We start from the raw sequence: 17,818 nt of genomic DNA on the forward strand, positions 1-17,818 counted from the left end.
GAACCGACCCACCGTCTAGCTTTTAAAGACAGAACCGACCCACCGTCTAGCTTTTAAAGACAGAACCGACCCGCCGTCAGAGCTTTTAAAGACAGAACTGACCCACCGTCTAGCTTTTAAAGACAGAACTGACCCGCCGTCAGAGCTTTTAAAGACAGAACTGACCCACCGTCCAGCTTTTAAAGACAGAACCGACCCACCGTCAGAGCTTTTAAAGACAGAACCGACCCGCCGTCACAGCTTTTAAAGACAGAACCGACCCACCGTCTAGCTTTTAAAGACAGAACCGACCCACCGTCAGAGCTTTTAAAGACAGAACTGACCCACCGTCTAGCTTTTAAAGACAGAACTGACCCACCGTCTAGCTTTTAAAGACAGAACTGACCCGCCGTCAGAGCTTTTAAAGACAGAACCGACCCACCGTCTAGCTTTTAAAGACAGAACTGACCCACCGTCAGAGCTTTTAAAGACAGAACCGACCCACCGTCTAGCTTTTAAAGACAGAACTGACCCGCCGTCTAGCTTTTAAAGACAGAACTGACCCGCCGTCTAGCTTTTAAAGACAGAACTGACCCACCGTCTAGCTTTTAAAGACAGAACTGACCCACCGTCTAGCTTTTAAAGACAGAACTGACCCACCGTCTAGCTTTTAAAGACAGAACTGACCCACCGTCTAGCTTTTAAAGACAGAACTGACCCGCCGTCAGAGCTTTTAAAGACAGAACCGACCCACCGTCTAGCTTTTAAAGACAGAACTGACCCGCCGTCAGAGCTTTTAAAGACAGAACTGACCCACCGTCCAGCTTTTAAAGACAGAACTGACCCGCCGTCAGAGCTTTTAAAGACAGAACCGACCCACCGTCTAGCTTTTAAAGACAGAACCGACCCGCCGTCACAGCTTTTAAAGACAGAACTGACCCGCCGTCACAGCTTTTAAAGACAGAACCGACCCACCGTCTAGCTTTTAAAGACAGAACTGACCCACCGTCTAGCTTTTAAAGACAGAACTGACCCGCCGTCAGAGCTTTTAAAGACAGAACTGACCCACCGTCTAGCTTTTAAAGACAGAACTGACCCGCCGTCAGAGCTTTTAAAGACAGAACTGACCCACCGTCTAGCTTTTAAAGACAGAACTGACCCGCCGTCAGAGCTTTTAAAGACAGAACTGACCCACCGTCCAGCTTTTAAAGACAGAACTGACCCGCCGTCAGAGCTTTTAAAGACAGAACCGACCCACCGTCTAGCTTTTAAAGACAGAACCGACCCGCCGTCACAGCTTTTAAAGACAGAACCGACCCACCGTCAGAGCTTTTAAAGACAGAACCGACCCACCGTCTAGCTTTTAAAGACAGAACTGACCCGCCGTCACAGCTTTTAAAGACAGAACCGACCCGCCGTCACAGCTTTTAAAGACAGAACTGACCCGCCTCATCAGAACTGACCCTCTTCAGGTGAACCCTGCCCTTGCCCAAAGGAGCAGGGTTTGGCTCCAGCCACCCACAACCCTGAAAGGGACAAGCGGCCTGGAAACTGAATGAATGAATGAATTTGTTTGGAGGAGCAACAGCACAGAAAGAGGATTCGTTTCTGGGATGTCTGATTTCAGCTCTTCCTGTCTGCAGACACACTCATGAGCTGAAGCTGCACCAGCTGCTGGTTCAGGTGTGTGGATGGGAGCAAATCAAACCCGTGTCAGTGGATAAAGTGGGGGTTTTCTTCCGCTATGCAGCTCCAGATAGGAGCAACTCCTCCAACACTGTAAGCTCCATTTAGAAACCAACTTCATTCATGGTCATTGAAGAGGTTTTTGGACTGAAGTCTTGGTTTCCATGCCCACAGGTTGGCAGCCCTATCAGCAGGACCAACATCATCCACCCTCATGTTTATGTGAGTCTGCCCCACCTCGCCCAGCAAGCTTTTTCAATGAGTTAACAGCTTCCTGCTGACACAGGCAGCAGCTACTTTCTCTGAAGGAGTTTTATTGAATCTCTGTGGCCTCTCAGTTCTCAGCCCTTCCCCCTGTGCGGGTGGTCTTCTCCATCACGATGGAGGGCAGCGCCAGGAAGGTGATCACGGTGCGCTCAGCCCTCATGGTGAAGAACCGGCTGGATGTTCCTATGGAGGTCCGACTGGACAGCCCCTCAGCGCCCGACAGTGAGACAGTGCTTTGTTTCATTCTTACTGCTGAAGTGACTCTGATGTTCTGTTAACTCATGATCACTGGAGGACATTCAATAATAATAATGAATCATTTAATACATCTTTTTGTAGTAACAGTGATTCATTTTCTGATGTTGATGCTTGAATCGTCTGAATACCTTGTGTTGGCTGTCACTAGCTGAAAAGAGGAGCCCATGGAGATCCTCTTTGCTGAAGTCACATTCAAGATGTACATTTTCTTCTGTGAGATTGTATTTATGTGGTCATTGCCCTGCTTTGTTCCTGACGCCCTGTGGCTGTTTCTCTGTTGACAGAGCCGGTGGTGTTGCCCCCCATCCTTCCTGGCCAGGCTTTGGCGGTCCCCCTCCACCTGACATCCTGGCGACTGCAGGCTCGTCCCAAAGGTCTGGGTTTGTTCTTCTGTAAAGTTCCCATCCACTGGACCAGTGTGGAGCGGCCCGGAGAGATCGCCAGCAGTAAGAGGGAGTGTCAGTCTGCGGACTTTGACGACAGCCACAAGCGTAACTTCAGGTAGAGACATCGGTCGGGCTGTTCTTCTGCCGCCTCCCGTTTTCAGGACTCCTCTCATTTCACTGGCATTTGCAGGTTTTGTGTGGTGACCAGAAAGGAGAACTACCCAGACCAGCAGCCAGCCAAGAAGCAGGTCCCTGGAGCCACGAAGCAGATTTATCGGCAGCCAGGACACACGATCTACTTGCTGCCCACCATGGTGCTGGCCAACCTGCTGCCCTGTGACCTGAGCTTCTACATCAAGGGAACAGCCATCAGAGGGACCCTGAAGCCAGGAAAGGAGGCTGTGCTCCACGCCGCTGACACGTCTCAGAACATGGAGCTCGGTAAGCAGAGGCCGCCTCACTCACGGCCACATCAGGATTTTCTGGAGGACTCCTTCATTGTGTTCAAACTCATTTTAGTTCAGGAGCCACATGGCGCCCAGTTTCACCTCGAGTACGCCAGACTGGTACAATAGAGCCACAGAGCTTTTTTTCTCTTTAATTGATTGACTTTCGGCATTTGTAGAACAGATACATTTTCAACAGTAAATTACCTGTATAGCAAATAAACTCAAACAAGCAAATGAGAGAAAAAAACAGACTATTTAAACCATAGGACGTATTTCTAACGTAACGCGAGAGTGAGGGGAAGTTTACAGCGGCTGCAGAATGATCCAGAACAGATCCACTGCGGAGTCATAACGTCACACAGTCGTAGCTAATGGGATTGATACCGTATTGGCCCGAATATAGGACGACTCTGATTATAAGACCACCCTATTTTTCAAATGTCATTTCGTGAAAATAAAAATATGTTGAAGACAATCAGGTTACTCTAAAACTTTTTATTGTACAATTATTCTCGGAAAACTCAGCAGAGAAAACATTTCATGTGATTTAAGATCAGGAAATATTCCTGCAATATTAAATAAAAACTATATTCTCTTTCTCACAATCTGAGGCTGTGACTCAGGGAAGAAGCAACAAATAAGAACCTCAAAGGTTCAATAACTGCATTAATGAGTAAATAACTTTATAACCATCAAACTCAAGTTCTATTCAGCTTCATCAGCATTAATAATTCATTCTAATATATCTTGGCGGTAATTTGCCAACTCTGTGGCGTTGAACCATCAGTTTAAAGTTGGCATCAAAGCGAGCGGCGTGCGCAATCTCATTTGTTCACCGCTTCTGGTGGAAACGGCATCAGCCTGAAGCGGCGCTGGAACCGGCCGTCGGGGCGCAGCTCCTGCAGAAGACGGTGGAACTCACCGAGCTCAGACCGCCTCCGGAGGGCAGCAGGCAGCCAGGAGCACCGGCGCCTCGCTGCAGCCGACGCTGACTCCTCCACGCCAAATACAGAGCAGGATGGTGGTGGGCGGAGCCAGCTCAATCTCAATCTTTATTTGTGAAAGCACTTCTCATATTCAACGCATAAAAACAGCACCATCGATCAGTATACACGCATGCGCACACACACACACGCACACACACACACACACACACAGACGGACAGCCGGGTGCACACAGGACTGTGGGACAAACAGAAGAGTCCTGTCCACTGCTGCTGCAGGAGACGGTGATGAGGAGGCTGTGATGTTTCTGCAGGATGTTTTGTGTTGCGTATTTGTACCAGCGTGACGCGTGGCAGGAATGAATTCACACATAGGCGATAAAACTCGTGCACCTAGTAGTGGTGGGCGATATGAAAAAAATCTTCTATCACGATATGGACTACTTTATATCACAATAACGATATAACACGATATACGTAACGACACAGTTTTCACAGAATAACTTGAAAACGAACTGTACAACATACTATAGAAACTGCTTACTTTGTCCTCTACCTTTATTTGGAAGTGACATAAAAATTGGATTGCTGAACTGCTGAACCATCTCTGAACTGCAAACATCTGCTTCTTCTTCTTTGGCGCGGTGGCGACCAACAACTTTGGTGCACAGCGCCACCTACAGTGTCTCTTGGTGAACGTACTTCAGTTTACTTCCAGATCACCGTGTTCACTTCAGAGATCTGTAAAACCAAAACAGCAGGTATTTTGCGACACCGGGCTGTGGAGGGGGAGAGGCTGAGGGACCAGGAGGAAATATTGGTGAAACTAATGAGTTTTTGGACGATTAAAGCCGTTTTGGGAGCCGGCGCCACACATGCCCCATTGGCTAACAGTATAAGGATGTCTGCAGCTCCACTATGGATCTAACTTTCTCCCGGACCACTTTTCGGATCAGAAAACCCTTCTGAGTGAGTGTATTGTTATACATCTTTCTATAAACAACATGAAAACTGTTTAAACCGAACTTATCCTTTAAAGCTTCAAATAAGACACTGGCATGAGTAAATGGCCAAACAACATTTTAACTGACAGGATTAATCTGTTAATGTTGAAACTCTTGGTTATTGATTAAATGGCTATGGATTATCAGCTATACCTGGAGATACATGTTGAGCTCCAGTTCAATGGAGGCTCTGGTGGGCTGAGGGTGGGTGCTGCCTGCTGCCTTCTTGAAGTAGCTGCCCAAGCTCTTCTTTATCTTCTTTGTTGGATGGGGAAGCTCTGGATCTGACTCAGCTGGTGGTGAGTGGGCTGTTGCTGTTGGTGAGGGGGTCTGGGAGCAGGCTGATGCTGCTGGTGCATGTTCAGGTGCCAACATTCCCTCCATCTCTGCTGTAACTCTCGTCTTGATGAACTCCACCCTCTCTTCCTTTGTGTAGGCCAGTTTAAACCGTGGGTCAACAAGTGTTGCCATGTCGAGGATGTTGGTGGGCTCATCATCATACTTTTCATGAAGGTAGTTGAGGATGCCTTCTCTGATCGCTTCTGTGAGCTCTGTGTCCCCATCCTGCCGGCTGAGCACTTGGTTGTTGAAGAGGTGCAGGACTGGCTTCAGAAAGGAGACGCTGACATGTCTCCCCTGACAAAGCGTCGGTGAACTCCACCAGAGGACCGAGCGCTTTGCTCGCAGACTCGAGAAGTGCCATGTCCTGCCAGCTTGGCACCAGATGTCTCGCCTGAGTCAAGAGAAGAGGAAAGGGGCTTGTTTATGAGGAGGTGACTCTGCTACACACATAACAAGAGTCAAAGATGACCAAAGTAGTGCATCATATAATTAGAGCAGTTGTCTCACCTTCTTGTCTGCAAGGAGGACCTGTGAGAGAGCCTTCTCCTGCTCCAGGAACCTTGCGATCATGTGCTGTCGCGAGCTCCATCTTGTTGGGGTTTCGGTGATGAGTTGATGAAAAGGCAAGCCCAGTGCTGCTTGAGCCTTGGCCAGGCTGTGTTTCCTCTTTGTTGAGTTGGAGAAAGCACTCACCACCTTTTTGCAGACCCCAACTGCTCGTTCGACACCTTGCTTCTTGGGTGCTGCAGGAGTTCTCAGAGCGGCATCTGTTGAGACAAAAAAGGAAAAGTATGCAAGTAATGTTTTGACAGCAATCTGTTTTTCCATGCATTTAAATTACAATTCATGTTTTACCTTGATGATTTTTTTTATCATATTTATAATTTAGTAATTGTTTTTACTATTGAGAGCAATTTTATTTATTTCATGCACTTAAATTACAATACATCTTTTCCCTGAATTAAATTTTATTATTTTGTTAGTTAATTAATATCAGAGCAATTTTGTCATTTTTTATGTATTTAAATTAATGTATTGCCTTAATGAATCATTATATATTTTAATTATATTTATTAATGTTTTTTGTCATTTTAGTTTAAAACATTTTTATTATTATGATTACTAATGGATTAAATTGATGATGATACTACTAGACTGGCAGTCTATAAAAACAGTCACAGGATTAATACATCTTTTTACAACTACTATTATTGTTGTTACTATATTTCCCATTAAAATACTAGAAAAGGTCATTGTATGATTTTCAGCTGTAGTGATGGCTCTTATGGGCCCAGGATGGCCAGCACGTCCAAGAACAAGAAATGAACAGCCCGGAGTCCTGCAGAGCTCTCCCATTTATTCTTTACACCAGGACACAGTGGCAGCATCTCCCCTCCACAAACAACAGGCGACCCAGGTGTGTGTGTGCAAACCCTTTAAATACCCCGGGACTAAACCACCCCACCAAAATGCAGAGGGCTGTGCCCAATTACATCAGTTACTGAATTTGTGGTATCTACAATTAAGTGTTCTATTTACATCATTCAACATTCACTCTGTACAACAACAAATAGTCCTAGCCTCTCCATCTTAAGTAATACATTTAGGTTCCCTTAAAATAATACATTGCAGATCCCCCCCAAGTGAAACCTCCCCTCTCTTGGGCTCCACTTGGGTCCAATCAGGGTGATGTGCAGCTGGCCTGCACTCACATGGGCGCGCCTCCATGCCAGTGCCCCAGCCAATCACCTCAAAGAAAGAGAACTGGTGAGAAGTCAACACAAGCAAATGGATGTGAAAACTAAATAAGGATCCAATCTTCAGTTAACACAAAACCATCTGTAAAAGAAATGCAATGTATAAACCCAAATAAACAACTAAATAAATGTGTGAAGACAGAAACTAAATGAAAATGTACATAATAGAATGTGGGTGGCAGAATACACCTGATTAGTGAGAGAAGGCTTCCAGCTTCCTCACAGTCATTAAAAAAAAATTGCATCACACTTACACTTACCAATGGCACGCTGGAGACGGTGACCAAAGCACCGCAGACATCCCCACTGAAGTTGTTCCAGTGCAGAGATGTTGTTTGTGGCATCGTCTGTAGTAACACGTACTAGCTGGCTTTCTTCCAGTCGCCATGACTCCAGTGCATCTGTCAGACTAGACGGTGAGTAGGGCCACTTTACCACAAAACCACCACTACGACAGTACACTACAAATGACACAGTAAATAAACAGGACAATACAAAACCAGTCAAGTATACACATGTTGGTGAATGAACTAGGCCATAAAGTACTAACAACAGACAAGTAAATTATTATAAAGTAGGCTACATACCCTGGGCTATCATAGCTCCTGTGTGGTCTCCTGGGAAGTAGGCCGTCTGTAGGCAGCGAGAACAGAGGGTCCACTCGTCATCGATGAAGTGGATAGTAAAGCACATGTAGGGCTCTGCCTGTCGGCTCGTCCACAGGTCAGCTGTCAGGGAATAATGTGCCACTCGCTTGATTTCCCTCGCTACTTCAGCCCGGCGTTCAGCATATAAACGAGGCACCTCGACTCGAGTGAAGTGCTTCCGACTTGTACCGTGGATCGGCTAGTTCCATGAGCTTTCGGAACACTGGCTTGTCAACCAGCTCAATCGGGAGACCACCTTTACATATCAAACGTGTAACGCCATCACTGAGCTGTTTAAGGCGCTGTGAATTTTTTTCATACGGTGTGCCTCGTGAAAAAGACTCCTGCAGGCTCCGTTGAGTGTAGTAGCGGTTCTTCGCCCGACATGGCCCTGTTTCACTTCTTTCTTTACTCAAACGCAACTTTTGAACATTTATGTACTCCCTCTCATGTTTCTTCTGCAGGTGATAGAAGAGGTTTGTTGTGTTGGCGTCCGGCGAGGGGACGGTCTTGTGGCACAGTTTGCAAACCGCTGTTTTCTGCTCCGTGTCAGACGCGCTGAATCCAAAGTGTAGCCAAACCACAGACGTGCTCCGTCTTTTCGGCACAAGCTGGATTTGAGCTTCCTGGGACTCTGTATGTGTCCATTGTGACTGCGATAGATCTTTTTCTGAGCCGTCCTCCTCCATGTTCGTCCTCCGCTCGTCTGCATGTGTTGTTGTTGGTCGTGCGTGGTACCACGTGACTAACAAAAAGCAGCGAAATGTCGCAAAACCAGTCACAGTACAGCCTATGCTGAGAAGATTCACTTTAATTGATAAAACGACGATAGAAACGATAGAAGAAAAATTACACGATAGACAGTTTTCTATCGTATGTACAATATATATCATCATATCGCCCACCACTGGCGCCTAGCGCGGCACTGTTTGTCGCGCAAATGCAGTCGCATTAAACACGTCCGGTGGAAACACACCGTTGATAAAAGATAAAGTAGTTAAAACTGAAAGCACTCTCCCCAAAGTGGTCCCAGACCAACCAACCACATCCTCAGATCTGTCAGTAGAACCTGACTCACAGCTGCTGAGCTTCCATCCTACTGAACTCTCTGAGTTCCTCATCTAAACCTACAACTTTTACATTAGACTCAATCCCACCAGACTGTTTAAAGACATTTTCCCCCTGATCAGCACATCAGATCAGATCAACTTATCCTTAGTGGCAGGCTATGTTCCACAGGCCTCTAAGGTTCTGTTATCAAACCTCTCCTCTAAAGCCCCACTTGATCCAGGAGTTCTAACCAGTTACAGACCAGTATCCAACCTTCCCTTTATTTCTAAAATACTAGAGAAAGCTGTTGGAGTCAGCTTAGCGACCATTTATATAACAATGATCTATTAGAGTCTTTCAATCAGGCTTCAGAGCTCAACACAGTACAGAGACAGCTCTGGTAAAAGTCACTACTGATCTTCTCACAGCCTCAGATAGAGGACTGGTCTTGGTTCTGGTCTCTGTTCTGGTCCTGTTCTGGTCCTGTTAGACCTCAGTGCTGCATTCCACACTGTTGATCATGAGATTCTACTGCAGAGACTAGAATATACTGTTGGGATTAAAGGTTCAGCATTAAACTGGTTTCAATCATATTTAACAGACAGGTTCCACTTAGTTCATGTTAATGATGACTCTTCAGCCCAGATCAAAGTTAAATATGGAGTCCCACAGGGTTCTGTTTTAGGACCTATACTCTTCACATTATGCTTGCTTCCTGTAGGAACATCATCAGGAAACACTCCATTAACTTCCACTGTTATGCAGATGATACACAGACCTATGGATCAACTTTAATGACATAAAAACCTGGATAAGTCAGAATTTTCTCCTCCTAATTCAGATAAAACAGAATTTATTTTATTTGGCCAAAAACACCTGAGAGAAAAATTATCTAATCAAATACTGACCCAATTCTCTTAGGGGTGTTGCTGGAGGTTGGGATCTCTCTCTCTCTCTATCTATCTCTATCTATCTATCTATCCATCTATCCATCCATCCATCCATCCATCCATCCATCTCCTGTATTTCAGGAACTGAAATGTGACTGTTCTGGAAGGTGGTGTTGGGAAAGTGAGCTTGATAGAGTCGGTCGTGGATTGATTGTATAAATCTGTGAAACTGTGTCCACTTCTATGAGAATAAAATGATCTCTCCCCGTCTCTCTCTCTCTCTCCATTATGGGAGGCTAAAAGTCAGAACACCAGAACCCTGGACCAAGAGGCTGTCTCTGAGGTGGACTAGAGCCGTGGCTGAGGGATCGCCGACAGAACATTCCTCAGCTGATCCATTGATCTAATGAGACAACCCGGACTCAATGGGTGCAATCAGTTCTAACTGGGCATCAGTCAAAACAGCTGCTCCACTGATTATTGAGGAAACCTGGACCCAGTGGGTGGAAGGGTTACTGAACCCCGGGTTCTACCATGTGGAACCGGCTGCCAGTTCTGCTCCTTTCTCTCCTTTCAATGTGATTTCATTCTATTACTGCGAGTCACTGATGATTGTTCCTCCTGTAGCCTCTGTACCCTGTGTTTATATATGAAACGTCTGTAGAGACAAGAACCTGTCTGTCCTATGTCCTTCTCTCTCTGTCCCCTCACCCCAACCGGGACAGCAGGAAGACCACCTCTGAGCCTGGTTCTGCAGGGTTCTCCTCCTCTGAGCCTGGATCTGCAGGGTTCTCCTCCTCTGAGCCTGGTTCTGCAGGGTTCTGCTCCTCTGAGCCTGGTTCTGCAGGGTTCTCCTCATCTGAGCCTGGTTCTGCAGGGTTCTCCTCCTCTGAACCTGGTTCTGCAGGGTTCTCCTCCTCTGAGCCTGGTTCTGCAGGTTCTCCTCCTCTGAGCCTGGTTCTGCAGGGTTGTCCTCCTCTGAGCCTGGTTCTGCAGGGTTCTGCTCCTCTGAGCCTGGTTCTGCAGGGTTCTCCTCTGAGCCTGGTTCTGCAGGGTTGTCCTCCTCTGAGCCTGGTTCTGCAGGGTTCTCCTCCTCTGAGCCTGGTTCTGCAGGGTTGTCCTCCTCTGAGCCTGGTTCTGCAGGGTTCTCCTCTGAGCCTGGTTCTGCAGGGTTCTCCTCCTCTGAGCCTGGTTCTGCAGGGTTGTCCTCCTCTGAGCCTGGTTCTGCAGGGTTCTCCTCCTCTGAGCCTGGTTCTGCAGGGTTCTCCTCCTCTGAGCCTGGTTCTGCAGGGTTGTCCTCCTCTGAGCCTGGTTCTAATGGGTTCTCCTCCTCTGAGCCTGGTTCTGCAGGGTTCTGCTCCTCTGAGCCTGGTTCTGCAGGGTTCTCCTCATCTGAGCCTGGTTCTGCAGGGTTCTCCTCCTCTGAACCTGGTTCTGCAGGGTTCTCCTCCTCTGAGCCTGGTTCTGCAGGTTCTCCTCCTCTGAGCCTGGTTCTGCAGGGTTGTCCTCCTCTGAGCCTGGTTCTGCAGGGTTCTGCTCCTCTGAGCCTGGTTCTGCAGGGTTCTCCTCTGAGCCTGGTTCTGCAGGGTTGTCCTCCTCTGAGCCTGGTTCTGCAGGGTTCTCCTCCTCTGAGCCTGGTTCTGCAGGGTTGTCCTCCTCTGAGCCTGGTTCTGCAGGGTTCTCCTCTGAGCCTGGTTCTGCAGGGTTCTCCTCCTCTGAGCCTGGTTCTGCAGGGTTGTCCTCCTCTGAGCCTGGTTCTGCAGGGTTGTCCTCCTCTGAGCCTGGTTCTGCAGGGTTCTCCTCCTCTGAGCCTGGTTCTGCAGGGTTCTCCTCCTCTGAGCCTGGTTCTGCAGGGTTCTCCTCCTCTGAGCCTGGTTCTGCAGGGTTGTCCTCCTCTGAGCCTGGTTCTGCAGGGTTCTTCCTGTTAAAAGGGAGTCTTTCCTTTCCTCAGTCTCTTCTTGCTCATGTGGATCTGTTGGGTTCTCTGGTCTAGAAACGACGATGTTGTAATTGGCACTTCAGAAATAAAGCTGAATTGAATTGAATTTTTCATTCTTTATAACAAAACCTCTGGAGCTAAACAAAAGAAACCCATGGCGTACCGGGCTGTATGCAGAGTGTTTGAGGACCCCCCAGTGGAGCCCGTGGTCTGGTTTCACTGTCAGTGTAGGATCGTTTCTTTGCACAGGACCAGGTTCCAGGCTTCCAGCCATGCTACAGTAATGAAGGCCCTGGGATCTCAGCCATCAGAAAGTCCAGCTCTCTGTTCACTCCGGGCGTCCACACAGGAGTGAGGTCCAGAGTGTGGTGAAGAGCTGTCGCTCTGCTCAGAAACCCATCAGCGTGTCTGTTCCCAAGAGGAGATAGAGAAAAAGCATGCAGTGAAAGAAAGCTGATGACTCGATTGAGCTTGTCTTGGTGTCTCGTTCGGAGGAAGTCTCCAGTGTCACACTGGCGAGGAGGACGTGCTGACAGCAGCTTCCTGTCATTGGTGCGCTTGGTGGTGTGTGTCTTTCAGGAGTTCTGTTGGAGAACTTCCCTGTATGCAAAGAGCTGCTGATTCCTCCTGGGACTCAGAACTATGTGGTGCGCATGAGGCTGTATGACACCAACAAACGCCTGCTGTGTCTCACCATCCGAATCGTCCTGCGGGCTCCGGGCGCTCTGAAGATCCTCATCTCCGCCCCCTACTGGCTCATCAATAAGACCGGTAAAGCTCTGCTCTGAAAAACCTGGATTGCACCTGAAAATCCAACCGAAACTTTCTGAACCTGTTTTCATCCCTCAGGCTTGCCGTTGATTTTCCGTCAGGATAACGGGAAGGCCGACGCCGCGGGCCAGTTCGAAGAGCACGAGCTGGCTCGCAGTCTGAGCCCATTGCTGTTCTGCTACACTGACAAAGAGCAGCCCGCCATGTACGCCTGCAGCACATTCACCTGGTGTGGCTCACCCGGAGCTCCCTCACTCTCACTCTCATCTTTTTCAGGTGCACCATGCGAATCGGAAAGGGGATCCATCCGGACGGCGTTCCCGGCTGGTGCCAGGGCTTTTCTCTGGATGGAGGCAGCGGCGTCAGAGCCGTCAAAGTCATACAGCATGGGAACAGACCCGGACTCATCTATAACATCGGCAAGTGTCCGCATTCATCCTAACAACACACACTGTGTTCACTGAATTCTGCAGACATGACTGCAAAATACAGAAGATTTCAGTTATTTGAATAAAACCGTCTGAAGTCGTCTTCTTCCGTCTGTCACTGACTGGACCCGTGGCTGCTCCACGCTCAGGTCCTCGGCTCCTCACCTCACTTCTGTCAAGGAGCAGATGAACCCGTTCAAGTTGTGTTTCCAGACTTCCAGTATGAACTCTACAGAGCTCTCTCTCTCAGTGAGGGATTACCCATCCTGACGTCTGGTACTAGTGGTGTCTATCGCCTAGTATCTGGCGATACGATTCGTATCACGATTCATGGGTCACGATTCGATATATCCTGATACCAATGTTCATGACGATTATTGCGATACTTTAGGAACAACTAATTTGTAAACTAGTAGTACTTCATGAGAAAACTTGCATTAAACACACATTTATTTTACCAAATGCAACAGAAGCACTCAAGCAGCTATATTTAACAGCAAACAAGTTGCAGGCTACTTTTTCATTTAAACAGTAAATAAAAATAAAGGCTACATAAACCTTCAATAATGTAACATGTTTTGAGAAAACAAAGTGCAATCATTGTAAAACCTTGAACTGAATTGAATTGAAATTCCTTTATTTGTCCCACAGGGGGAAATTGCAATGTTAAGCAGCACAGAGAAAAGAAAGAAACAGAAAAGAAATGCAAAATATGAGAATTTACAAGGTCCAACCATACATAGAAAAATTAACTATAAATTTAGGATAAATATAATTAAATAACAGATACAAACTAAATGACATAATTTAAATATAGTTTAAATGTAAGTTTCAGACAGATATAAAGAAATAACAGATATACACTAACAGATATAAATCAAATATAAATTAAATATACATTTAAGACAAAGCAAAAATGCAAACTATAATATTAATAACAGATATGAGTTACATATTATTTAAATATACATATAGGACAGACATATGTACAATATTATAGAAAAATGTGAGACATGAGAAGACAAACACACAGGAGTGTCATTTAGAACAGTGTGTGGTGTGTGTTTGGACTGGTTGGAGCAGTGCTGGCTGTAGAGTCTGATAGCAGCAGGGAGGAAGGACCTGCTGAGGAGGCAGCGCTCCTTCTCACACCTGGGGGGACGCAGCCTGTCCCTCACACCGCTGTCCAGAGCCCTCAGGGTGTCCTGCATGGGGACATCCTGCTGAAATGCATGTGGGTTGGTGGTGTTTCCACGGTATTTGACTTTTGCAAAGCACATTCTACAAATGGCGTGGCTCTTATCTGTCCCTCCGTCCTGGTTGTAAAAGCCAAAGTGCGTCCAGATTCCGGCTTTATAAATATTCCTCGGAGCGTCTCCCACTTCCTCCGCCACGGGAGACTGTTGTGTGATCCAATTACCGCGAGACGGTAGTGTAAAGAAACCACCGGGAGAGCTCTGGCGAGATGCTGTTCTTCCTCTGGCGGACTGGAGGCTCTGCAAAGCTCTTGGTGTGGTGTGCTGCCAACTAGTGGCCAGGAGTAAGAGTGCAGCACACAAAAAGACGCCGCAATGGATATTTGCGGGTAAATACATAATTAAAAATCGATATGGACGTATTTTGAATCGATGTGAGAATCCCATGACGTCATATCGCGATATATCACCGAATCGATTTTTTTAAACATCTGGTACACTGTTAAAAAGACAGATGGCATCACCAGTTCCTGACACACTGAAGGATGAAAGAAGAACAATTCAGAATGTTCTTCCTTGGAGCCTCACAGAGAAACCTTCACCAGAGTGAGTCCAGAAGGTCGGACGCCATTTATGAGCTTTGAAAACCGGATCTGATGGAGTTGAGCAGTTTTATGAACAGATGAAACGGAAATGAAGAGAAGAAGATGGAGAACAGTTTCAGGTCCAAGGCGCAGCCTGTGATCAGTGAAGCATGGCGATGGTCTTGGTGTTGGTCTGACTCTCTGTTGATCATGTGGCTGAAGTGGCAGGATCAACTCTGAAACGGTTCAGGTCATTTTATTGGCTCACATTCAGAGAAGTTCTGCAGAACCCACAGTGAGCCAGAGCTTTCGGTCTCACTCAGCAGAAATCTTACCTGAATTCAGGTGAACTACCCTGTAACGGCTTGAATCCTGTCCTGAAAAACCAGAACTGCAAAGGATGTGCAGTCAAATATTATACTGTGTCGACAGACATACAGTCATGTTCTGGCATGACTACTTATCTGATAAAAGTTGGAAAATTGTTTCATTTGTGGCATGAGTGCATATCATGTGATCCACAGGACTGAAGAGAGATTTCTATGTGCGAAACAGGTGCACTTTGATCAGTCTGCACCTGCAGTACTTTCCATTGACATTGCATCTGTTCTTCCTATTGATTTCAGTCCTGAGTTGCATGGATGTTTTAAATTGGGTCAGAGCTCAAGAGCACCTCGGCAGAGACCCTCCTGAAACGGCTCTCTGTTATTGTCTGTCGGTGTCATTCCAGTGCATTTCTGAGGGGCTAAACCAGCGATCAGCAACTGGCAGAACACAGGCCTGTTTCGGTTGGCCAATAATACCTGAGGCACCTGTTTCACAGACGTGGTAACACTGACAGCTGACTTGACAGTATGCAGCTCTTGTTGTTGAAAACCTGTGTCACTGAATGACCGGTGGTGGTGGTGGTGGTGGAGCACCCTGCTGCTTTACTGATGCTCTCCCTAATAGACTCAGGGACGCCCAGTGACCCACTTCCAGTTTCTCCAGCCAAACTAGTTTCCGGTCCACTTTCTGCTTCCATCATTACGACAGCGATATGAATCAACATCAACTCATGAACTATGAAATATAATGTCAAGGAAGCTTTTAATTTTCAGAAAAAGGTGACTGGTTTTGTGAGCTCTGTTGTGTTCCACTTTGACCCGGTTCTAGGTGCTTTAACTGCGGACTGAGCTTCCTGTGCTCCCCAGAAGACTCCGAGCAGCTGCTGTGTGAAATATACAGGACTCAGCAGACCAGGTTTACTGCCAGCATTTGGAAAACGTCTGAATAAGTGCAGCCTGGTTTTAGCTGCAGCACAGTGTCAGCGGCCAGACGAGCCAGACACGGCCCGGGGCCAAACGGCCACATCTGGGTCATGATTGGACGAAGCACAGTGAACAATGCTGAAGAACTTTCTGACACTGTCTATGGAGAACTGATTCTGAATGAATCCAGTCTGATCTTTGTCGGCCACATATCAACCACAACCACATCTTCTCTAGTGGAGTTGCTACCACTTTAGTAAGCGGTTTGTACTGCTTACTAAAAGCAATTTAGGTCCTGACGCACGACTCAGGACCTCTTCCTGGTTTTAACAGAACAATGACAAGAGTGTTTGGGGCAACTGATTGTTTTCCATGGCATGGTTAAACATCTCTAGAAGGGGATCAAATAATTTTTCAGTAAACTGTTTAAAGAAGTCAGTTGTGAAGCCGTTAGTGCTCGGGGCCTTTCCACCGGGTCATCGGGTCAGCACATCTAGGACCTCTTCTTTGAATGTTTGATCCTCCAGGTTAGCCTTAACTTCTTCCGGTACTGTGGATGTTCAAAAAGACTGTGCATGTCATGACTCCTGTCCCCCTGTGAAGACTCAAAGCTCTATAGAGCTCTGTGAAAGCCTGACTCACGTGTTGGAGTGTGAACCACATGGCCTCCACTCGGGGATTTAATCGCTGAGACATACCTGGCGTCCTCTTCTCCTCTGACCTGCCAGGCCAGCAGCTTCCCTGATCCGTCACCTTGTTCATCATCGTGCTGTTGGAGTCTAGTCATTGCATTTTCTACCTCACGTGTTATAAGTAGACTTCGTGTCCCCGGACTCTTCCTCCAGCTCCTCTGGGAGGACCCCAAGGCGTTCCCAGGTCAGCAGAGAGACATAGTCTGTCCAGCGTGTCCTGGGTCTTCCCCGGGGTCTCCTCCCGGTGGGACATGTCCTGAACCTCCCCCAGGGAGGCGTCCAGGAGGGGCCCGAGTGTCCGTGTGTCTGGGCAGACCACAAGGAAGGGCAGAGAATTTGTGGATCCCTTGTCTTCATGGAACCACGTCAGTGGCTTTCTGTTGCCTCTGGCCGGGCTGACCCCAGTCCGCCTGGCTTCGTCAGCTACAGATGTCGTAGAGGAAGTGGGTCTTCCACCTTTTTCTTCTCGCGCTCCCATATCAGCCTTTTTTTTAAGGCAGTTTAGGTTTTTAAGTTTAGTTAGAGGAGTTAAATGTCGTCGTTTCTATAGCTGGAGTGAAATGTAGAGTTGGGGCTCACAGCATTAAGGTTCTTCTGGCTCACATGGGCCGCACCAGTAATTCTGTGATTTCAGCTTAATGAATTTGGCTATCAGTAGAAATTAATGATTATCAAAGATAACTATTAATTGAAGAAATTGGGGTCAGATTTTCACCAGATAACCTCGGGGCACCCACCTACATTTAGCAGGAAAAGAGACACTTCGTTGTAATCAGTCTCATAAACTTGGTTAAACTCTTAATTTGAAGTTTGGATTGATAATTAGATTATTAACAATTGGATTAACCATGTGATGTTTCGGTGTGATGCTGGAGGCTGAAGCTTTACAGTTCAGTATCAAGATTAACCTGCAAACCCGGCGTTGGGTGAAGTGCAGTGATCATTAGCTTACAGACTGTTAGCTTATCCTCAGTTCATCAAACCCGGAAATCAATCTCAATTAAATCCACACATCATGAAACAAACAGTTCGACGCTTGGCAGAACCTGTTTATGCTAAAGCCCAGAGAGTTCCCACGTTCCATCATCTCTGGAAGAAGAGTCGCTGTGGAGTAGCCAGCGCTCGATGCTAGCCAGCTGCTCAGTGCTTGCCCGCCACTTGGTGCTACCCGACCGCTCGGTGCTAGCTAGCGCTCAGTGCTAGCCGGCCGCTCTGTGCTACCCGGCTGCTCGGTGCTAGCTAGCGCTTGGTGCTCGCTGGCCGCTCTGTGCTACCCGGCCGCTCGGTGCTAGCTAGCGC

The 17,818-nt window shown here is 47.2% G+C and overlaps 1 protein-coding gene across 1 annotated transcript in view; it reads left to right on the forward strand.

Moving 5' to 3' along the window:
- Positions 1-17,818, forward strand: part of vps13d (vacuolar protein sorting 13 homolog D) — a gene marked incomplete at its 3' end in the record, with an annotated part of 91,173 nt that overhangs the window by 54,331 nt on the left and 19,024 nt on the right. The window contains exons 42-49 of the mRNA XM_030117833.1: positions 1,623-1,758; positions 1,840-1,887; positions 2,004-2,154; positions 2,475-2,691; positions 2,767-3,017; positions 12,178-12,369; positions 12,448-12,574; positions 12,646-12,788. Of these exons, the coding sequence (XP_029973693.1) occupies positions 1,623-1,758; positions 1,840-1,887; positions 2,004-2,154; positions 2,475-2,691; positions 2,767-3,017; positions 12,178-12,369; positions 12,448-12,574; positions 12,646-12,788 (1,265 nt within the window). The remainder of the gene's footprint in view (positions 1-1,622; positions 1,759-1,839; positions 1,888-2,003; positions 2,155-2,474; positions 2,692-2,766; positions 3,018-12,177; positions 12,370-12,447; positions 12,575-12,645; positions 12,789-17,818) is intronic.

This window comes from Salarias fasciatus, chromosome 20 (assembly GCF_902148845.1).
Source record: "Salarias fasciatus chromosome 20, fSalaFa1.1, whole genome shotgun sequence".
Taxonomy (NCBI): domain Eukaryota; kingdom Metazoa; phylum Chordata; class Actinopteri; order Blenniiformes; family Blenniidae; genus Salarias; species Salarias fasciatus.